The 23652-nt window shown below is 46.9% G+C and overlaps 1 protein-coding gene across 5 annotated transcripts in view; it reads left to right on the plus strand.

Moving 5' to 3' along the window:
- The window catches only part of WIPF3 (WAS/WASL interacting protein family member 3), a 96254-nt gene that overhangs the window by 57956 nt on the left and 14646 nt on the right, over positions 1-23652 (plus strand). For all 5 annotated transcript variants that reach the window (XR_003795243.1, XR_003795241.1, XR_003795242.1 and 2 more), the window contains exons 4-7: positions 2112-2243; positions 7465-8208; positions 11597-11746; positions 12592-12693. Coding sequence is in view for 2 of the 5 variants with exons in the window: in XM_029233688.1 (XP_029089521.1) it covers positions 2112-2243; positions 7465-8208; positions 11597-11746; positions 12592-12693 (1128 nt within the window). In the remaining 3 variants the exon portion in view is untranslated. The remainder of the gene's footprint in view (positions 1-2111; positions 2244-7464; positions 8209-11596; positions 11747-12591; positions 12694-23652) is intronic.

Here is a 23652-nt window from a genome sequence, read left to right on the forward strand (position 1 = left end):
CGGCTGAGAGCCAAGGGCAGGCCATGTGAGGCTCAGCCAGACACGCCTGGCTTGCTCAGGGCAGGAGCCACATATGCTACCCAGGACACACATCAGGCCATCTCAGACCTGCTCAGTGTACAATTCACATGGGCGAGAGAATCAGAGCTACCCTTCCAGGTCTGCAGAGGGTGTATAGCATGTCTACCATCACTTTTCAAATGCTTAAAAAAAAAACTTCATGGTAAGATAATTTTTTAGTTGTGATAAAATACACATAATATAAAACTCACCATTTTAACCATTTTAAAGTGTCCAATTCAGTGGCATTTATCCATATATATTCAGAATGTTGTTGCATCCATCACCCCTGTCTAGTTCCAGAACATTTCCACCACCCCAAAGGGAAACCCATACCTATTAGCAATCCCTCCCTAGTCCCTCTATCTCCCCGAATCCCTGGCAACCACTAAGTCTACTTTCTGTCACTGTGGATTTGCCTCTTCTGCATATTTCATACAAATGGAATCTTATGATACGTGGCCTTTTGTGACTGGCTTCTTCTACTTCCCATAATGTTTTCAAAGCTCATCCATGCTATAGAATGTATCAGTACTTTACTCCTTTTTATTGTTGAAGAAGAGTTGATTGTATGGATGTACCACTTTGTGTTTATCCACCGTGAGACAACATTTTAAGATCATTTACCCTGTGTCAACATGGTCCTCAAATTGAATGAGAGAAAAATTCAAGTCTCAACATTAACAAATGCACACAGATGTCCACAGAGCCTGGCAAAGTTTTTGTTTTTCACAAGGAAAAATATTTCTGCTGAATTCTCTCACAGGATCATATGACTGTATGTTTCTGTGACTTCTAGAGTATGATGGTGTAAAAGGAGCCCTGTGCTTGGGTCAGATGACCATGTTGAGTTCTGATTCTGCTACTGGGCAAATCAGGGAAGCTCTCTGAGGCTCAGCTTGCTCATCTGCAAAATGGGGAGATAGTAATACCTGCTCTCTTTTTTTGTCAAGATTGTTGAAGGCTGAAATAATGTATGTGGAAATATTTTTCAATGTAAGGTATTATTATGTCTCCATATATTTTGCTATGATACCTGATGGTAATTCTCAAAGATAGTCCTAAGATATAATTGTATCTAATATCTGTAATTATGTATGTTAATGCACATGGATAGACAAATTATTTTAAGACATATTTTCAACATTGATTATAATAAAAATTAGTTTCTGGCTAGACCCACCATCTAATTAGTTAAGCCCAATTAACAGATAAATCCATTTTATTGGAACACTCATTTCTTTATCATTCTAGTGAAGAGGTGATGTATAATGTTAATACTTGGAATAATCTGGCCACATTCATCCACGAGTGGGCACTGTGCCCTGATTTCTCTGTGCATATTAGCTTCAGGCTGTGAACATTTTCTGCCAGGAATTCTTGTAAGCTGTCTTCTCATTTTATGTAATCACATACATCTGGAAGGCTGGAATTAGTGACACCTCTCCTCAGGGGCTCATGAGCTTTCTCTTCCATAGAAAAAGAACCGGTGCAGGGAAGAACATGGGGCGTGGGGAGTGGGAGCTGGGGAGACAGAGAAGGAAAATGCCAAAGCAAAAATCACTGCAGACCTTCACTTCCTGCTTGCAAGTCCTGGGCCAGGCTCTGTAGACAAGAAGTTAAAATTACTGCCTGAATTAAATCTGTGGGTTTTCTTGGTCTAGTCCTCCCACAAAAGCAGTCAAGTGAAAATGGGATCAGCTCTATACATACAGCGTCTGGGTTTTCTAATTTGAAAGGTACTACCAGTTCCCCCATTGGCATCTACTAAATGGCAGTATAAGGATGCTTTTTTTTTTTTTTATCCCTTTTCAGAGTGGTCACTACTGATGGTTCTTTGGTAGCTTGGAGAGGGTGGCAGACAGGCCTGGGCACATGAGTCTATAGGGTATCAAGGCAGGGGGTTCTTGAGAAAGGTACTGGGTAGAAGGGTAACACTGGTGGTGAGAACAGGATGGCTGCCACAGGCAGTGTTAGACCACAGTCGGGGTGAGAGTTGGCCACTCAGCTCTGCTCACAGGTCCTCATCTACTCGCCTCTTCTCTCTAAAGGTTCTAAAGGAACCAACAAAGAAGGAGGAGGTCCTGCAAACTCTCGAGGCGGGAGCATGCCCCCAGCCCTGGGAGATCTGTTTGCTGGTGGCTTTCCAGTGTTACGACCAGCAGGCCAGAGGGATGCAGCAGGTAAGGAAGAGTTCCGACTGGCTACCCTGTGACCCTTGTCTCCTTACCTTGTAGAACCAACAGGACAATCCTCACCTGCCAGTAAGTGACATGTTGAGAGTAAACAGTTATATGGTAGGAGATCACATATTTGGAAGCCTGAGCACTGGAAGTTTCCAAAACACAGAATTGTTTTTAAGGGATCTTTGAAATCTTCATCCTGTTTAAATCATCCCACTGTAATCACTGAAGAATGAGTTGCCATAGTGTAGAGTCTTTAGCAACGGTGAGATCGTGGCCCACACTGCAAAGTATGGATGTAAATCACAATAGAAGATCTTAGTGACATCACTGTGGACTCGCTGGCAATGGTGAGTTGTGATGGTTCTCCAGCATTGTATCTGTTAGGTGTTGCTGTGTAACAAACCCTAAACCTGAGGGGCTTTGAATAACCATTCATTTAGCTTACAGCTCGGTGGGTTGGCAATTAGGGTGGCCTCAGCTGGGCCACAGCTAGCATCTACAGGTTGCGTCAGTGGCTTTGCTAATCGTATATTTCTTATGTCTCTGTTGCCCCTGCTGGGACAACTGGCCTGACTGATCCCTCTGGTCTCTCAGGATCTAGCAGACTATTTAGGTTTGTCTTCATGGTGATGGCAGGATGGAGAGGACAGAGTATATAAAGCCTCTTGAGGCTTAGTCTTTTTTTTTTTAATAAATTTATTTATTTTCTTTATTTATTTTTGGTTGTGTTGGGTCTTCCTTGATGCGCACAGGCTTCCTCTAGTTGCGGCGAGCAGGGGCTACTCTTCATTGTGGTGCGCAGGCTTCTCACTGCAGTGGCTTCTCTTGTTGTGCAGCACGGGCTCTAGGCACGCGGGCTTCAGTAGTTGGGGCATACGGGCTCAGTAGCTGTGGCTTGCGGGCTCTAGAGCACAGGCTCAGTAGTTGTGGCACGTGGGCTTAGTTGCTCCGTGGCATGTGGGATCTTCCCGGACCAGGGCTCGAACCCATGTCCCCTGCATTGGCAGGCAGATGCTTAACCACTGCGCTACCAGGGAAGTCCTGGCTTAGTCTTGGAACTGGCAAAGCATCACTTCCTACCACAGCCTGTCGCCCGAAGCAAGTCGCAGGCCAGCTCAGAGACAAGGGTGGGCAAGAGACTTCAACTCTGATGAAAGGAACTGCAAAATCACATTTCCAAGACTGTGGAATCAGGAATGCGTGGTTAATTGAGACCATTTTTGCAACCAGTCTACCACAGTCATTTGTGTTTTAACAGGTACCAGATGTTTTGAAAGCACTGAATTAAAATCGGGCAAATATATAATTATTATGTGCAAAAAAAAAGTGTTTTTCCTATTACTGTGCTCTTTAGTCAGAAAGATATAACAAAATCCAAGAATTTCATTTGTCTAGGGAATATCAAGCCCCAAACGTTCCTGGTCTAGAGTCTTCTACCATGTGACTTCTCTAACCTCTTCAATGGCCTCTGTGGCTGTTAGATATTCCAGGGTGCATTTGCTGCCGTCACTTACTGATAAAGTCAGTTTGAACCTTCGAAGCCATTTCATTTCCTCATCTTTGCTGAGACTTTGGCAGATAAAAAGGTGCTGAAGTCCTCCTGAATAGAGAGAGCTGGCATTCCTCAGTGCCCGCTTCTTTTTCAAGATTCCTGAGTTGGATCCAAAAAAAAGTCCTCGGGGGTATAAAACTTCCACTGGTCTCTCTTCACACAAATAAAGATAGGAAAGATAACCGCCAGTGAGCTCTTAACAGGGACCAGCCAAAGGGAGTCAGCAGTGTTCTAACTTGTCTCCAATAGGACACAAGTGCCAGATGTTTGAGCCACTAGGTGAAAGACAAGAATTGACCTTTTTGGAGGCAACAAAGACCATAATGAAGTGACTAATTATGCCTGTTCCAGGATGGAAACTCAAGGACAAGCCAATAGGTAGATACACGGGCTGGGTGCCATGTCAGAGTAAGACAGACCATGGCTCTCCTCTCTCAGAACTCTCCTATTGACCCCTTTGTCATTCAGAGAAAAGGGCTTCGGCCCTTGCTACCTGTCTCATCTTCTTTGCTACCACCCTCCTTGCTGTTCTTGCACATGCCAGGCATGCTGCTACCACAGGGCCTTTGCACTGACCGCTCCTATGGCCTGAAACACTCTTCCTAAGGTGTCCACATGGCCCAGTCTCCCTTCCTTCAAGTCTCTGCTCAAGTGGCAGCTGATCAACCTATCAGGGAGGCTTTTACTCATCGTCTCATATATTGATAAAATATGAGTCCCGCCCTCTCATTCTGTATTCCCTCTACCTTGATTTATTTTTCTTATAGTTATCACCATCTGACATATTATTTATTAACTGGTTTCTTTCTTTATTTTCTGTCTTCTCCCTCTAAATGTAAGCTCCATGAAGGCAGGAGCTGTGTTGTGTTCACTGCCTTACAAGTGCCTGGTGCGTAGTGAGTGCTCAGTAAGTATTTGTTGAGTGGAATGTGTGAGTGGGTAGTGTGGTTGCTTAGAGCCATCAGGCCCAGAAATCAGTATCTAGTGCTCACAATACTTTTAGCGGCCCATGAAAATGTTTGAATTTCTTTTAAAATTTAAAATACGTGAACTTTTAGGGTCAAAGATTATATTTGTCTTTATACCAAAGCAGTCAGGAAACATAATTTTAAAAACATTTTTTAAGGAGGAAGGGGCCCACAGAGGCAAAAGCGCCCAGGGTCTTTGAAAGTCATAATGTGGCCCTGGCTTAGAGCTCCGAGGGAGGGATCGTTAAAATAAGATATGATGAGTAAACGTCACTGGCTTGTATAGAATGTGTAATGAGACTTCCATGCAATCCAAGTTCTCTTGGAAACATAGACAGATGGAAAGAGGAAGCCATAGTTCATCTTTTGATAAACCCCAGCCTCTAAAAGCTGATTCCTTTCACATCAGTGAAGCCCCCTTGATGCTCTTGAGCTGGTCTTTCCCCACCCGCTTCATGGTCTCCTCTTGTTTTTCTAATTGGATTTCTAGGGCTAGCGTTCATGTTCTGAAGGAAAGCCTCCTTCCTTCCTTCCCTTGGTTCTTGCTAACTCTTGGAGCCCTCTCTGCTGCCCGGTTTCCTCACCTGCACTGATGCTGATTCCCGTGGGTCTCACCTTCAATTCGTGCTGCCCAGCTCTCTGCTTCATCCTGGAATGGGCATGAACATAAGCTGGGCAAGGATTTGTGCTGTCCTTGTTTCTGCTGCTCACATTATGATAAAAAAAAAATGGCTTTTCCCATTTCTCATTAGGTTGGCCACTTAAAAGGTTTTGGAATCTTGGATACGTGGTGTTCCCAGACACTTAAGGGGTTGATTCTGTTCCTCAAACTTGTTATCCTTTTAAAGTTCATCTGGCAGATGGGCACAGAGGGAGGCCTTGCCTTGAGCAGTCTGGGTCCTCCATCTTCTTCTCTGTGTACTATGGAAACAGGTTTGAGACCTTGGATGCAGGAATCCCTGAGGCTGACACCTGTATAAAATGTCTCACGTTGGAGTTGCAGGTGGTAGATCCTGTCCCTGGAAAGGCCAGGTGGGGACCTTCCACTCCTGGTCATGGTCAGTCAGCCGTTCTGGAAATGCCCGCCTTAGACCTCCGGTGGCACCAAGTCCGCCAGGGTGGATGCATAGGTGCAAAGACATTATCTCCTCCACGACCACCTCAAAGAAAATTGCAACAGAGAATAATGACACCACCACCCTGCCTCAAGAACAGCGTTCCACAGTTGAGACTTGTCCTGAGTCGTGTTGTCCAGGTGGCTGTCACATCATAGCCAGAGGAGGGTCATCTGTTTGGAAAGCCAGATACCGCGGTCCTGCTCACTTAGTTTCAGCCCCAGGATCGCCTCTTCGTATCTTGCCTTGATTGGCCTGACTTGCGGCGTCAAGTACTTTTAGGCATGATTTAGCACCTGATTGGGTAAACACACTGGAGACTCACGGGCTGAGAAGCTCAGAACCATCAACAGCTGCTGGCATTATAATCTGACATGAAAGCTGTGTTTCCTATTCTGCAGCACCGGGAAGTTGGAGGTGTGAGAAGCAAACATTTTTTTCAAGTGTTTTCCACATGTTTTCATGGAGATTATAAAATATAGGGGTGCTGGAATAGGAAACATGTATTCTCCAAAATTCCTTTTAGGAAGAGCAGTGTATTTATTCAGAAGAAATGTCTTAATATGCCTCCTGAGTGGAGGGTGGATCCTCCAAGGACATTTTTAACCGATCGCGGAACTTCTGTGCAGTAAACAGGGAGAGGAACTTTTTCCTCCTCAGAGCGACACAGGGGAAAAAAGGGTAAGAAGTGGCAGTTTGGTGAAAAGGTGTGCAAAGAGTGAGGAGGCCCCAACCGGGGAGCACCCTCCACCCCAGTCGCCCATAATGTCCACCAAACACAAATGCTTACTGTGAGCAAGTCGTTGTTGCTGTTGAGTTCAAGAGGCATCGGATTTCAGGTTGGAGTTGATGTGGTAAAGGATCTATGGGGTGAGGAAGCCAGGTGACCAGGAGACAGAGAGCCCCTTAGAAATGGGCACAAGCCTTTGGGAAAGGGAGCTTTGAACTTCCAGAGTGCATGGAACTGGAAGGTTCAAGGTCATTGGAGCTGGATCCCCAAGGCAGGGTGTCTTCCCACTGACTTCCAAATCACCTCGTCCATTCAGGGAACCTTGAATCTTCTGCTCTCGATGCAGAAACAAAGTCCTTGTTCACAAAATGCTGGGAGTGGGGAAAACCTCCCTCGTCAGGAGCTTTTGGGTGGTACACCCGCAGATGTGGGCTGACTGGCCTAGTGGGTAACAGGGGGTGAGTGTGCCGGTGGCCTTGAGATGAGGAAGGGTGAAGGAGGTCGGGCAGTCCTGCGTCCTGGGCTGGGAGCATGGAGCCCTGGACAGATGAGAGTGGAGGCAGAATGGAACAGGAAGGCTGGCGCCACGCAGCCGACAACCTGGTGGCTTGAGCTGGGCTTCTCTGGCAGGAGGGGGACAGCGCGTTTATTCTGGCAAGGACCTGGGGCTGGTCCAGCAGGCCCTCTTGTGTGATAGCTGCTGCATCTGAGGGCCTCCACTGGACCCTCGGGAAGAGAGCATCCACCAGGCGGTTCACTGACGTGCTGGACAGCGTACGTCACTGCCGCCCACACCCTTGCGTTTCTCCCAATTCTACCCACTGAGCTAACTCACAACTCCTTTCACTTTCAGGCGGCAAGACAGGGCAGGGCCCTGGCTCCCGAGCGCCTTCTCCCCGGCTTCCCACCAAAACTATCAGCGGCCCGTTCAACCCCCCTGCATCTCCCAGGCTAGGCGACGCCTCCGAGGCGCATGGCGTGGCCGGGACGGTCCCTCCTCGCCCCAGCATGCCCGCCCCACCACCCCCGCCCTTACCCCCGGCCCTGCCCCCGCCCTTACCCCCGGCCCTGCCCCCGTCCTCCCCCGCCAAAGCCCCGCTGGTGTCCCCACCTGGCCCACCGACCAAGGGGAGCGCCCCGGTGCTCGCACCCCCTCCGCCCTGTGCACCGCCGCCTCCACCCCCGCTGCCCCCGGCCTTGGCTCCCAGTGACAAGGCGGTGAGGCCTCAGCTAGCCCGCTTGCACCTACCGCCCGTCCCGCCCCCGCTGCCTCTTCTCCCACCTTGCGGGTACCCTGGGCTCAGTGCGGACGCTGCCAGCCCTGCCCAAGATGTGCCGGAGCCTCCAGCCCCTCCGCTCCCGCCGCCCCCACCGCCCCCGCTCCCCACTTACGCCCCACGCACCCCCAGAGCCTCTCTGCCTGCGCCCCCTTTGCCGGGCGCTAACAACAGCGGTGAAGTCCCACCCCCACGGCCCCCCAAGTCCCCATGCTTCCAGGCCCAGCCCCCCGAGTCCAGCGCGCAGGCCTTGCCGGCGCCACCTGCCCTTCCGGGGTCTCAGACGTTCCCGCAGAAGAAGAGGCCCGGCCGAAGCCCCAGTAAGCACCCCTGTTCTTGTCCGGGGGGGCCGTACCACAGGATCATCTGGCTGTTGGGAGGTGCTAGGGACACAGCCAGAGGCCTGCTACTGTGGGCCACTTGGGAGCACCTCGGGATGTCTTACTCTTGGGATTTTGTTTTAGAACACACCTGTTCAGTGCCCCTGTGGAGCACAATGAAAACGTGTTGTGTGGGACTTTATGCTGGAGGTATTCAGGTTAGAGACAGGAAACCAAGGGTGAGGGAGGTCGCAAGACTTGTCCGAGATCGTGCAGACAACACACCGGGGCTTCTGGCCTTCATCACCTCGCCATTACTAGCTGTGTGACCCAGGGCAATCACTTAGCCTCTCTGTGCTTCCTTCTCACCTGTGAAATGGGGATAGCAATAGTTCCCCCTCATGCGGTTGTTGGAACAGTGAGATCCAGAGAAGGGTTATTTATTTTTACTATCACCATTCAGACTTCAAATCTACTCCCAGGGGTCGAGGTGTCTGTGGGTACAGTTGTTTCCAGAACCCGTTCTCCTGTTTAATTTTTGCCTAAGTTATTATAGTCTGGCACCTGGCCAGAATCTTCACTGTTCCTCAGCAGATTAGCTTAGCATTTTGCCATATTTTTGGCAGGTTCTCCAGCTGACTCAGGAAAACGGAGGGTCCATGTTTTCAGCCAAACATTAAAAATAATCCCTTCACGTATTCAGCAGAGATCATTCTGGATTGAATATACAGGCCCTATGACTGTGATTTCCATGAAGTGATGAGGCTTCGATCACCTTTGGTGTCCTTCTAAATGGAAAGCACGCTACACATCCACACACACCCGTGTACACACACACACACACTCATAAACATATGCACACACTCATGAACACCCACATCCACACACACAGCCCAACACACATCCACAGTTATACATACACACACATACTCTTTGGTTTTTCAGAAAATCTTTTGATGCAGAAAGTTTCTTAAATGTATGCCCTTGAATTAAAAATAATACAAGCTCATTGTAGAGAAAATAGAAAAAAATTGAAATCACGCATAATAACATCACTCAGAAATAAAAACTGTCATATTTGGATATGTTTCCTTTCTCTTTTTTCTGAATATATCTACATATTTACAGGGTTACTATTAATACTATTTTGTAGATACTATCTTCTATTCTGTTTTTATTTAGTATTATAGTAAAAGCAATTTTGAATACACAACTATATATAAAATAGATAATCAACAAGGATCTACTGTATAGCACAGGGAACTCTACTCAATATTCTGTAATAACCTATACGGGAAATCTGAAAAAGAAGGGATATATGTAAATGTATAACTGAATCACTTTGCTGTACACCTGAAACTAACACAACATTGTAAATCAACTATACTCCAATATAAAATAAAAATTTTAAAAAAGCAATTTTGATATAATTAGATATTTGTCAAATTGTTAAATGTATCTGTAAGCATATTAATATGATCATTGATATATACCATATTTCCAGCATTAGATATTTAAGTTGATTCCATTTTTTGTTATTATGAATAATATTGCAGGAAATACATTTATAGCAGTGGTAGTCTACAGTTTGGATTATTTTTTTCTAAAGACAGGTTCCTGCAAGGGAACTCCTGATACAAAAAGCAAGAATATTTTTAAGGCTTTTGGTCACAAGAGGTAAGGTTCTAATCATTCTCTTTTCAGCTGACTGACCACCATAAGGTCCAGCATTAGTGCTCATGAGCCCCTTCTGACGCTTGTGATTCTTAAATGTTCAAGATGTGGTGAAAAAAAAAAACAATGCTTTAGATTCAGAGAGATCTGAATTCAAATCCTGCCTTCCCACCCACTCCTGTGTAACCTTAGGCCAGTCTTTTTTTAATGCCCTTAAACCTTGCTTTTTTCTAATTTGACAAATGGAAATAATAACAATAAAACACCTTTCACATAGGGCTGTTATGAATACTGAGTGAGGAAGTGTGCCTGAAGTGCTTTGCAAGGAGCCGGGGCTCAGCAGCGTGACTTCCTTTCCTTCCCTCTAACCAAGTGCAGGGGCAGCTTTTCACCCAGAAGAGGGGTCAGCAGCCCCTTAGCCTCTTTAGTCTGCTTGTGGGAGCAAGTAAATCCTAGTGGATTCTGGTACAGAGGAAGGGAAGACCAGCAAGGGAGAGGAAGGGGACTGGGAAAGGAGAAAGGCAGAGAGTGGAGCTGAGAGGGGAGGTGCTCTGATGGCCTTCGGGGAGGAGAAGAGCTGCGGCGGCCGGGTGCCTTTGCAGGCTCCAGAGCTGCACAGCCGAGGCCAGGAGTGGATGCTCGTCTGGCCCCTTTCACTGCGTCTTTGGACGTGCAACTTGGTTTTCCGTGAACAACATGAGGGTAATTTCTGCTTCAGGCCAACTGCAAGGAAGAGTAAGAGGTTGCAATTGTGAACATCTTGGCACAGATGATAAAGGAGCAGTTGTCATCACTTCGAGAGCGAAGTGAAGAGTCAAGTACCTGGGTTGATGTGCCAAGGCAGCGGGTTATTAATTGCCAAATGGGTCATACAAAAAAGTCTTGGCAAAGGAGAGTGAGCCTCCCACAGAGGTCATCAGGGAAGAACTGATGAAGTAGATGAGATCTGAGTTGGGCCCTGGTGGGCAGGTAGGGTTTAGATTGACTGGAAGGAGAAACGAGGGTCTGCAGTGCAGGGGAACAGCGTGAGCGGACCCAGGGGCAGGAGCAAGCCCCCGACAGCTTGCTCATCTAGCGCCGCTCTGAGCCTCACCTGCACACAGTCCTTCCCTTGCACAGGACTCTGCAGTGGGTCCACTTCTTTGGACTGTACCCTCTGATGATGAGGGCTGATATTATCACAGCAGCTATAATATTTATTGAACACTTACTACGTGCCACTTGAATTGTTTTCTTTTTTTATTGGAGTATAGTTGCTTTATAATAATGTGTTAGTTTATACTGTACAGTAAAGTGAATCAGCTATACGTGTACATATATCCCCTCTTTTTTGGATTTCCTTCCCATTTAGTTCACCACAGAGCATCGAGTAGAGTTCCCTGTGCTATACAGTAGGTTCTCGTTAGTTATCTATTTTTACATGCGACTTGAATTAAATCAGCTCGCTTAACCCTCTCAACAAACCCAGGAGGTATGTATATTATTATTCCCATTTTATAGATGAGGAAACTGAGGCACAAAGAGGTTGTGTTATTATCCTAGCAGGAGAACTGGGGCTCAGTCCCAAGCAGCTTGCCTCCAGAGGCTGCCTTTTTATCACCGTATCATATTATATCCAAAGATCTCAATACCTCACCTCTCACAGAAGGTTATAGCATCCACCATGCCCTATCTGAAGGCCTGTATCTGAATACACTGTCCTCTTCTCTGTCAGCGACCAGTGGGGGAAAGCTGAACCCACCCCCAGCACCCCCCGCGAGGTCACCCACCACGGAGCTTTCAAGCAGGAGCCAGCAGGCCCCAGCCTGGACCCTGACCCAGCAGCCTGGAAGTCAGCTGCGGAACGGAAGCCTGCACATCATTGGTGAGCAGGGCTGTCAGTGAGGAAATGGTTTCCCCTGGCTCAGGGACGGGGGGGCAGTCTCCCAGCCCACAGTGCCGTCATTTCAGGGTGTGTGCTTCACAAGAACAGGGGGCTCACTCTAGCACAGAACAACCTACAGGTTGTGTTAAATAAGGTTTCTTTGAGGCTTTCAGGGAGGTTCCAGAACCCATTCTCCAACCTTCTTGAGATGGGAAAGTCATCTGGGGTCAGGTGTGACCAAAAGTCTTTGGATCCCTTTGTGGGCTGAGCTACTGTCACACACAAAGCCTAGATCACAAAGCAGGGACTCAACTCATGAAAGGGCCACAAGACCCCTCTCCTCTTGCCATCAGGAGCTCAGGGCAGAACCCATTTGCTTTAGGATGCCCAGGTCCCCAAATGCACACAGGCTGTGCTCCTTCCCACCAGCCAGGCTGAGGACTCCCGTTCTGTCCACCTCTCCCCGCCAGAGTCCTCCCCAGGGACACAAGAGGGGCTTCAGGCCACAGGGACTTTGCTGGTCCCTTGTTGCTGCCAGTTTCCCCACCTCTGACTCTGGACCCTGGATAGGCCTGTGGCACTTCTGCTCCCTTTAGAAGCTTCCTTAAGATGCTGGCTGAAGTAAGTTGAGGTGGATGATGGGGAGAGTCTATGATTTCACTTTTCCTGATCCCCCCTTGCCCCAGCTAAATAGTAAAAATTAAGAGGTGAATGGATGTCTTAGGGGGGAATAGCTCTGCCATTAAAATCTTGCACTGGGCAGGCAAACCTGTCTGCTCCTGGCAATGACCAAAACTTGGGTCCTCACAGTAACCAGAATAATTTTGGCATTTCCGTGTGTGCAGATGACTTTGAGTCTAAATTCACGTTCCATTCTATGGAAGATTTTCCTCCTCCGGATGAGTATAAACCATGCCAGAAGATTTACCCCAGCAAGATCCCCAGAAGTAAGTACCACCTTGATAAGACTACTGGTTTTCCCTGACCCTCCAGAATTAGGTGCTTGGGTGCACTGACTGGCCACAGGCTGTGTAAAGTGTGACATCAGGATCTCACCGTACTAATGCAGGGATGCAGTGATGTTCATACTTCTGGAAGTTTCAGAACATTTATTTGCCCTAATCTCCAAGGGTTCATTTAGAGGTTTTTTACACAACACCAAGTTTAGTTATGTGGCGTCGGATTTAGATGTCTAAATTTACCACTGGTCCCTCCCCTCCCTGGGGCTTTTGACTGGGGAGCTAAACGCCCCAAGACAACAGCAAAATGGGATTCAGGAGCTTTGCATTAATAGTTGGGGAAGAACCCCAAAACCCCCAATTCAAAACTCTGGCAGACTCTGAAATAGAGAATGCCTTAGGTCAATGGTTCCTACCTTGGCAATGCATTAGAATGACCTAGACAGCTTTTAAAAATCTGAAGGCCAGGCTGCACCTAGCGCAGGTAAGTCAGAATATCCAGGGTAGGACACAGATGTCAGTATTTTTGAAAATTGCCACGTGATTCCAATGTCCATCTAAGGCTGAAAACCTCAGTCCAGTGAGAGCCTTTCTCCTCCCGATCTCATCGTGCGGCCAGGCCCCAAGAGAGGCCTTCACTTGGCTTACCTGCCCAGCCCTAAGAATCGAGGAAGGCTGGCCGGCCTGCCCTTCATGGCCCAGCGGGCAAGGAGGCAGTACTTCAGGAGCACAGGAAGCAAAGAAAAGCAGAGTAGGTGTTGACCACACAGTGATGCTGCCTGTTAACGTAATTCTTGTCCAGTGCTGATTCAATCCAAGTGGGCAGGAGCTGGTAAGAGGGAGGCAGAGCCAGCAACCTGGGGTGAGGGTCCAATGTGTTTTCCACCCCACAATCCGAGTAAGGCCCCCAGCCCCAGACATCTGCACACCAGCATGGAAAATCATCAGTATCCAAGCTTAGCCCCAGACCGGGAACCTGGCTCTTTGACTGTCTCCTTTCAAAGGGGCCTTGGTGAAGTCCCTTCCCCAGGCTTCAGCTTCCTGCAGGGCAGACCAAGGAGCACCAGCCTGCTCTCTGCTCAGGTGAGAGGTCCTCTCGGGATCAGCCTGGGCAGAGCTTTCTCTGCGTGCCGGTGGATTGCACATTTAGAGAGAAGTGACTTGTATGTTTTTGTTTTGTTTTGTTTTGTTTTGTTGCGGTACGCGGGCCTCTCACCATTGTGGCCTCTCCCGTTGCGGAGCACAGGCTCTGGACGCGCAGGCTCAGCGGCCATGGCTCACGGGCCCAGCCGCTCCGCGGCATGTGGGATCCTCCCGGACCGGGGCACGAACCCGTGTCCCCTGCATCAGCAGGCGGACTCTCAGCCACTGCGCCACCAGGGAAGCCCACTTGTATGTTTTTTAATAATATGTAAATACAGTTGACCCTTGAACAATGCAGGGCTTCATATGCATTGTTGGCCCTCCACATCCTTGGATGTGGAGGATTCAACCAACTACAGACTGTCGTACTGTAGTTTTACTACTGAAAAACATCCTCATATAAGTGGACCCATGCAGTTCAAACCCATGTTGTTTCAGGGTCAACGGTACTCCTCTGAATTGAGAGAGACAGAGGAAGAGAGAGGAGCGGAATAAAGATTGATGAAGGGAAATCACCCCACCTGGGGTTTAAATAGACCATGGAGACGTGATGGTGGAGGACACGGGTGCTGGGTCAGGCGCCCATTCTTGCTCAGTTCGAGCTCAGCAGATGGGCGTGAACTGCCCACTGTACACTTGGCACCATGCTGGCCCCAGAGACTACGAGGTGTAAGCGACAAGGTCCCTACCATCAAGCCGCCAGCGTGCACACTCCCGAGATAGAAGTGTGAGACATTAACTAGATCACAACGGAGTGTCTTAATCACTGATTGTTTAAAGTGCAGAGGGTACCACAGTGGGCATGAGGGTGGAGGTGGAGACCGGGGACTTGAAGGCGTAGAGAGAGGTCACATTTCCACTGGGTGGAAAGGCATTCCAGGCTGAGCACGGCACACCCCCAGGAGAGAGGCACGATAGCGTTTGGGCCGTTTAAGAATGACAAGCAAGTCCTACGTGGTGTGTGAGGGCACACGGTGCCTGGAGAGGACCGCACCGGCTGCCAGAGATGTTAGGCTTCGCGGGGCAGAGGGTCAATAAATAACACTTCTTTTCCCGTCATATGAAATGTTCACGGGTCAGACGGATGAAGATCTTAGTGTTTTTATTGGAAGAGCTTAGGTAACAGCAAACTCTAATACTGGGGGAGGCTTGCTGACTCCCCCAGGCCAGGGGATTTACGGGTGAGGGGACTGAGGCTGGCCTCCCCCTGCAGCCACAGAGCAGCCTCACAGAGCTTTCCACGTGGCCAGGAGGGCAGGACGGAATAGTCCTTAATACACAGGCAGCCAGATTTCAAAGAGGGAACCTAGAAGGGGCCAGGCTGCACATGGCTAGTTCCCTCTGTTCAACTCACAAGAAAAAGAGGGCAGAGAGAGCCTAGGCGTGTTACCTACCCTACAGGAGGTGCCCACACACGAAGAGGACAAGGAGATGTGTTCCCTCCTAATGTGAAGGATGTTTTATCCCTTCTAAGGGATATAAGCAGAACCTATAGGCAAAGAACTGTCAGCGAAATACTAACCACCGCCAATACAGTAAGTGCTCCTGTCGTAGACCTGCTCAGATGTGCCTGGCATGGTTCTAGGTGCTTTGCAGACCTTATCATAAGCCCTTAATGTAGAAAGTTTTCACGTAGGGGAAAGGAGGTCCAGACAGGCCAAGTGACTTGCCTAAGGCCTCACAGCAAGTTAGAGGCAGAGCCAGGAATTTCAGACCCAGGGGTGTCTGAGCCATGCAGCCATGGTGAACTCTGAGAAGGGATGTGGTTAGGTCTAGGTTGAGTCTGATAACTGGTGGTTTGATCAGAGGAGGTAGAGACCAAGGTCAGGAAACCTGTGGCTTTGAGAAGGGTCCATGCGAGGGAGGATGGATGGGGGTGAGGGTTGCCAGGGCTTGGGGATGCAGGCCATGAGAGGAACAAGAGAAGTAGAGGAGGAGCTAAGGGCCTCTGAGTACCAACCTGGGCCTGGATGGCTGGTGTGGCACCAAGAAGAAGGAGCTGGAGAGGCGCGGGTTTCAGGAGGAGACGAAGTGATGGATCAGGGCGAGTGGAGGTGCCTGGAGGGCTGCAAGGGGGAGATGACCCGGGGCAGGTGGAACAGGGAGTACACAGGTCTGAGGCTGAGGGGTAAGGTCAGGAATGGGAACTAGCTCTGCGGGTCATTAGTTTGGAGCCCTACCCTAAACCAGGGCTCAGCAAACATTTTCTTTAAAGGGCCAGAGAGGACATACTGAGGTTCTGCCTGCCATCTGGCCTCTGTCACAACTACTCAGCTCTTCTGTTTTGACATGAGAGCAGCCACAGACAACACGTAAAGAAATGGGCATGGCTGTCTTCCAGTAAAACTTTATTTGTGAAAGCAGCTGCCAGCTGAATTTGGTCTGCTGGCTGCATTTTGCTGATCTCTGACCTCAACCACTTCAGAAAAACAGAGTCTTAAAAATCTCTTTGTTATACAGCCTTTCTCAGTAATGTGCTGTGGAGTCCTTCAATCTTCAGACTCAGTAAAATCTAACTTACCTGCATTTGGAGCCCGTGGTGCCTAGCCTCATCTCTGAGAACAGAAGAAAAGCTTCACCCCATACAGCTCACCAGGAGGGCAGAGGTGGCAGTCTGTGCTGTGTTCCTCTCCTTTCAGAGAAATGTTCAAATCAGTGCCCACACCAAAATAAATAATCTCCTGAGGATCAAGAAGGAGCAGTTAAAAAAAAAAACGCAATGTACTAATGAATTGACATCCTACAGACCAGAAAGGGCATTTGCCATTTCAAAAAGAAGATATAGTTTTAGATTGATGTGGCATTGGTGGACATAACATACTTCAGTAGCCTCCTAGCACAGTTAAATGAGCATGTTCCTGCCGTTCCTGCGAGCTGTGGGGGAGAAGCTTGTTATGTGGGTGTAGGTCATGCCTATCTGATGACATTTCTTCTTACAGTTTTTCTCTTGCATTCTGCCATTGACCTGTAACCCAAGATTAGAGTCCTTCATGGTGTGGGGGACTGCGTTGGTTCCGTCAGATGAGGGTGTCTCTGTGCTCTTTTGTAGCAGTTCTGGAGCTCTGTCTCCGCCCGCTTGCCTGCTTTCTCTCTGTCCTTCCGAGACACACACACACACAGGCACACACACACACACACACACACACACACACACACACACACACACGGCACACAAATAGCCTTAGGCTAGCTCTTCCGGCGCCATCCTCCCTGTCTCCACTCGGCAAGTATGAGCCATGTTCTTTCTTTGGTAGGTGATTTTGTCCAATTTTTAAGTGTTTTTAAAATGCATGGGTTCCTCAATAAGTTAAACAGAATTACCGTATGGCCTAGCAATTCCACTCCTGGGTGTATACCCCAAAGAATTGAAAACAGGTGTTCAAACAAGAGTTCATAGACAAATATTCACAGCAGCACTATTCACAGTAGCCAAAAGGTGACAACCCAAATGCCCATCAACTAGTAAATGGATAAACAAAATGTGGTGTAGTCGTGCAATGGAATATTATCAGACAGTAAGAAGGAATGAAGCAGTGGTATGTGCTACAACATGGATGAACCTTGAAAACATTATGCTAAGTGAAAGAAGCCAGACATAAAGCCCACATAAGATTCCATTGATATGAAATATCTAAAATAGGCAAATTTAAAGACACAGAAAGTGAATTTAGCAGTTGCCAAGGGCAGCGGGGTATGGAGAATGGGGAGTGACTGCTAATGAGTACCGGTTTCCTCTTGGGCTGATGAAAATGTTCTGCAACTAGATAGTGGTGATGGTTACACAACAATGGGAATGTGCGAAGTGTCATTAATGGTAAATTTTATATTATATGTACTTTACCACAGTGAAAAGAAAGTGAAAAAACCCTATCACTAAGAATCTTTGGGAAAAATGCGTAGCTCACAAATATTCATTAACACAACGATGGTAGAAAGAGTGAAGTCATCCTCATATGGACAGATACTTATTGAGGCCCTCAGCTCTGGAGAGATTTAGATAAATGATCCCCCTGACTTACCTTTGAGAGATTCACACGTTGGTGAAGGAAGGGAGGAGAGAAAGACACCCAAACATCACATTTCAGTCTGGTGTTCCCAGCAAAACCATCCTCGTCACGATCAGTTCAATGGGAAAGTGGCTGATTAAAAATTTGACCGTTTTCATCCCAACTCCTTTTTTCTTTACTTTTAATTGTGATTAAAAAGAACATAACATGGGGACTTCCCTGGTGGCACAGTGGTTAAGAATCCGCCTGCCAATGCAGGGGACACAGGTTTGAGCCCTGGTCTGGGAAGATCCCACATGCTGCAGAGCAACTAAGCCCGTGCGCCACAACTACTGAGCCTGTGCTCTAGAGCCCGTGAGCCACAACTACTGAAGCCCCACGCACCCTAGGGCCTGCGAGCCACAACTACTGAGCCCATGTGCCACAACTGTTGAAGCCCTTGCACCTAGAGCCGGTGCTCTGCAACAAGAGAAGCCACCGCAATGAGAAGCCCGTGCACCGCAATGAAGAATAGCCCCCGCTCACCACAACTAGAGAAAGCCCGCGCGCAGCAACAAAGACCCAACGCAGCCAAAAAAAAAAAAAAAAAAATATATATATATATATATATATACACACATAACATGAAACTGACCATCCTAACCATTTTTATGTGTACAGTCCAGTAGTGTGAAATGCATTTACATTGTTGTGCAACCGATTTCCAGAACTCTTTTCATCTCACAAAATTGAAACTCTGTACCCATTAAACAACTCCCCATTCTCCCCTCCCCCAACCCCCTGGTAACCACTGTTCTAGTTTCTAGCTCTGTGGTTCTATGAGTTTGACTACTCTTGGTATATAACTAGAATTGTGCTATACTTGACTTTTTTTTAATTTTTAAAAAAAATTTATATTTATTTATTTTTGGCTGTGTTGGGTCTCCGTTGCTGCACGCGGGCTTTCTCTAGTTGCGGCAAGCAGGGACTACTCTTTGTTGAGGTACGCAGACTTCTCATTGCGGTGGCTTCTCGTTTCGGAGCACGGGCTCTAGGCACGTGGGCTTCAGCAGTTGTGGCACATGGGTTCAGTAGTTGTGGCTCTCAGGCTCTAGAGCGCAGGCTCAGTAGTTGTGGCGCATGGGCTTAGTTGCTCCGCGGCATGTGGGATCTTCCCAGACCAGGGCTTGAACCCATGTCCCCCACGTTGGCAGGTGGATTCTTAACCACTGTGCCACCAGGGAAGCCCTACTTGACTTTTTGAGACTGGCTTATTTCACTTAGCATAATGTCCTCAAGGTTCATCCATGTTGTAGCGTATGTCACAATTTCCTTCCTTTTTAAGGCTGAATAATATTCCATTGTATGTATTTACCACATTTTGTTTATCTATTCATCCATCAATAGACACTTGGGTTGCTTCCATCTTTTGGCTGTTGTGAACAATGCTGCTGTGTACATGAGTGTACCAATAAGTGTTTGAGACCCTACTTTCAATTCTTTTGTGTATACACCCAGAAGTGGAATTGCTGGATGATATGGTAATTCTATTTTTAATTTTTTGAGAAACCACCATACTGTTTTCCATTTTACATTCCTACCAACAGTACACAAGTGTTCCAGTTTCTCCACGTCCTCTCCAACGCTTGTTATTTTCTGGTCTTGGTGCTTTGTCTGTAGCCATCTTGATGGGTGTGAAGTGGTATCTCATTGTGGCCCAACTCCTTTTCTAAAATAGAGTTACTTTACACTTATAGCAAAACTGGCTACCATTACTTCCATTAGCAGAGAAACTTCTCCACCAGGCAGTGCAGTAACTTTAACAGTACAGGGTGGTTCACATCATAAAATCAAAGGATTAGATGTCCCCAGACTGAAAGAATCAGAAGACAAAGCCGGTGCCAGAGTGTTTCGCCTTTGTGGCAGGAGGGCAGTTGAGCAGTAAGGACCCCTGTCCTGGCTGACTTATCTTAGCCACGTCTGATTATTACTGGGGACCACAACCCTCCATAAGCTATCTTCCAGCATCCCACTCTCTTACCACCTCCTGTCTTTTCAGGTTACTCCTTTATTCCTATGAACCTGCAAAGATACTGTAATATCTATAAATAATATCTCCCTTGGGAATTCCCTGGTGGTCCAGTGGTTAGGACTCTGCACTTTCACTGCCAAGGGTGCAGGTTCAATACCTGGTCGGAGAACTAAGATCCCGCAAACCACATTGCACGGCCAAAAAATTTTTTTTTTAAATCTTACCAGATATATATATATATATATATATATATATATATATATATATATCTCCCTTGACCTCCCCTGGGCCATTTCTCTGCTCTTCTTACAGGCAACACCATCTCCTCTCCCCGTCCTCTCAGGCCTTCTCCCTTCACTCCATAGAAGGAGCCCTTGGCAAGGCTACCAGTGGACCCGAACGTGGGCAAGTCCAGGGGTCAGAGGCGTCAGCTGCAGTCCATCACACCCTCCTCCTGAAGCGCTTCTTCGCTTAGATTTTCTGGCTGCCCCCTTTCTCCCCTCTCCTCCCACTGCAAGCCCACTGCTCCTCCATTTTTTGTCATACCAAGAACCTTAGAATCGTATTTGGCTTCTTTTTTTCTCTTCTGCTCCCACATCCAATTTCCCAGTAAATTCTGGGACCTCCCCCTTGGAAATGCATCCCCAATCTGATCACGTGTCCTCTGTCACTCACCCCTGGCTGAAGCCACTTTCGTTTCTCACCTGGATGCTGCAAGCACCTGCTAACTGGTGTCCCTGCTCCACACGGCAGCCCGAAGTGATTCCTCTAAAGCCCAGTCACGCTGCCCCTGCTTACAATCCTCCAGTGAATTCCCATCTCCCTCCAAGTCAATCAGAAATTCCTGTCATGGCTTCTAAGACCCACATGAACTGCCCATTGCCGCCACTCTCCCCATCGTCACTTCCCTCCAACAGCATGGACCACCTACAATGTGCTCCAAGCACACCCCCCATCTCTGGGCTCTTTGCACTTGCCCTTCCTTCTATGGGCCACTTTCCTCAGGTATCCGCGAGACTTACCCCCTGCCTCCTTTAGGTCTTTCATTAAAATAGAGTTACTTTATACCTATAGCACAACTAGCTACCATTATTCCCATTAGCAGAGAAACTTCTCCACCAAGCACTGCAGTAACTTTAACAGCTCTTGGTGGTTCATGCCGTAAAATCAAAGGATTAGATGTCCCAAGACTGAGAGAATCAGAAGACAACGCCAGTGCCAGGGTGTGTCTTTCCGCCCTTGTGGAGGGCAGTTAGGCAGTAAGGACCTCTGCCCTGGTGTGCTTACCTTAGCCACGCCTGACTATTACCGGTGACTACACCCCTGCTTATGGCCTTCCCTGATGACCACTACAGATAAAGTAACAGCACTTCCTGTCCTATCACTTTTGCTCTCTTTATGCTGCCTTATCGTTTTCTTCAAGGCATCTATCACCTCCTGACATGTTATATATTTACCTGTCTTCCCCTGTACAGTATAAGGACAGCATCCATTTTTATTCACTGGTCTACCATCAGCTCCTGGCCTGAGGCCAGGCACACAGACACTCAGTAACCACTTGTTGAATTAATAATTAACAATATCCACACATATCTACATTGCTAAACCGTTTACAGAAGAAATTTGAAAACAGCACAAATATCCAGCAATAAATAAATTAAATAAATTAGTGCAGAGCCACAGAATGGAATGTTCTGCATCTGTTATAATAGCGCTGTTGAATATTTAGTGACATGGGAAAATGCCAATGCTACCTTGAGAAAACAAAACAAAAAAACCTGGTATACTAAAATTACATTAAATACAACCTAAATTTAATTTTAAAAAGAAAATATTTCATGAATTTATATGGAGAGGGAAAAGTGGACCAAATAAAGGAAAGAGAGAAGAGGCTAGAAATATATCCAGTACAGTGTTAAGAGTGGTTAGCCCTCAATGGTGGAATGCTGGGTGATTTTTATTTTCCTTATGCTTCACTATTTTGTCCAAGTGTTCTATAATAAATATATATTACTTTTAATAAGCGTTAAAACTAATTTTAAAATTCCAAATTATTGACAGAGAGACTGTGATTAGCCCACCCCTGGTCTGAGTGCCCCACGGTGTGTAGGGTGACAATGTAACTTCTCTACGAGGGGGACGTGGGTCCCTCAGGCCAACGTCAACTATGGCAGTGACAGCAAGGAAGGAGAGGAAAGGCCAGATAAGCAATTTCTGAGGCGTAGCCCTGGCAGATACTAGAATTATCATTTCCAATGAAACCCGTCATTTCCTTTAGTTAGAGACTGTGAGAGGCTTCCAGCATTAGAACAGGGAAGGCCCTATGAGGTTTTCCAGCCCAGCTCCTTCAGGTCGGGCTGAAATAACCGAGGTAGAAGTAGGGTGATCTGCCTCTGGTCACAGCTGGTGGCAAAGCCGGGGCTTGAGGTGAGGTTCTTTGTTTCATGTCACCTAAGAGAACCCCAGGCTTGTTCTTTTTTTTTAATTTTTTTTTCAGATCCATGAACTTTATTTATTTATTTTTTTACATCTTTATTGGAGTATAATTGCTTTACAGTGCTGTGTTAGTTTCTGCTTTATAACAAAGTGAATCAGTTATACATATATATATGTTCCCATATCTCTTCCCTCTTGTGTCTCCCTCCCTCCCACCCTCCCTATCCCACCCCTCTAGGTGGTCACAAAGCACCAAGCTGATCTCCCTGTGCTATGCAGCTGCTTCCCATAGCTATCTATTTTATGTTTGGTAGTGTATATATGTCCATGCCACTCTCTCGCTTTGTCACAGCTTACCCTTCCCCCTCCCCATATCCTCAAGTCCATTCTCTAGTAGGTCTGTGTCTTTATTCCTGTCTTACCCCTAGGTTCTTCACGACATTTTTTTTTTCTTAGATTCCATATATATGTGTTAGCATACAGTATTTGTCTTTCTCTTTCTGACTTACTTCACTCTGTATGACAGACTCTAGGTCCATCCACCTCATTACAAATAGCTCAATTTCATTTCTTTTTATGGCTGAGTAATATTCCATTGTATATATGTGCCACATCTTCTTATCCATTCATCTAATGATGGACACTTAGGTTGTTTCCATCTCCAGGCTATTTTAAATAGAGCTGCAGTGAACATTTTGGTACATGACTTTTTGAATTATGGTTTTCTCAGGGTGTATGCCCAGTAGTGGGATTGCTGGGTCACATGGTAGTTCTATTTGTAGTTTTTTAAGGAACCTCCATACTGTTCTCCATAGTGGCTGTACCAATTCACATTCCCACCAGCAGTGCAAGAGTGTTCCCTTTTCTCCACACCCTCTCCAGCATTTATTGTTTCTAGATTTTTTGATGATGGCCATTCTGACTGGTGTGAGATGATATCTCATTGTAGTTTTGATTTGCATTTCTCTAATGATTAATGATGTTGAGCATTCTTTCATGTGTTTGTTGGCAGTCTGTATATCTTCTTTGGAGAAATGTCTATTTAGCTCTTCTGCCCATTTTTGGATTGGGTTGTTTGTTTTTTTTGTTATTGAGCCGCATGAGCTGCTTATAAATTTTGGAGATTAATCCTTTGTCAGTTGCTTCATTTGCAAATATTTTCTCCCATTCTGAGGGTTGTCTTTTGGTCTTGTTTATGGTTTCTTTTGCTGTGCAAAAGCTTTGAAGTTTCATTAGGTCCCATTTGTTTATTTTTGTTTTTATTTCCATTTCTCTAGGAGGTGGGTCAGAAAGGATCTTGCTGTGATTTATGTCATAGAGTGTTCTGCCTATGTTTTCCTCTAAGAGTTT

Source organism: Monodon monoceros, unplaced genomic scaffold (genome assembly GCF_005190385.1).
Source record: "Monodon monoceros isolate NGI ecotype Baffin Bay Population unplaced genomic scaffold, NGI_Narwhal_1 Super_Scaffold_2, whole genome shotgun sequence".
Taxonomy (NCBI): domain Eukaryota; kingdom Metazoa; phylum Chordata; class Mammalia; order Artiodactyla; family Monodontidae; genus Monodon; species Monodon monoceros.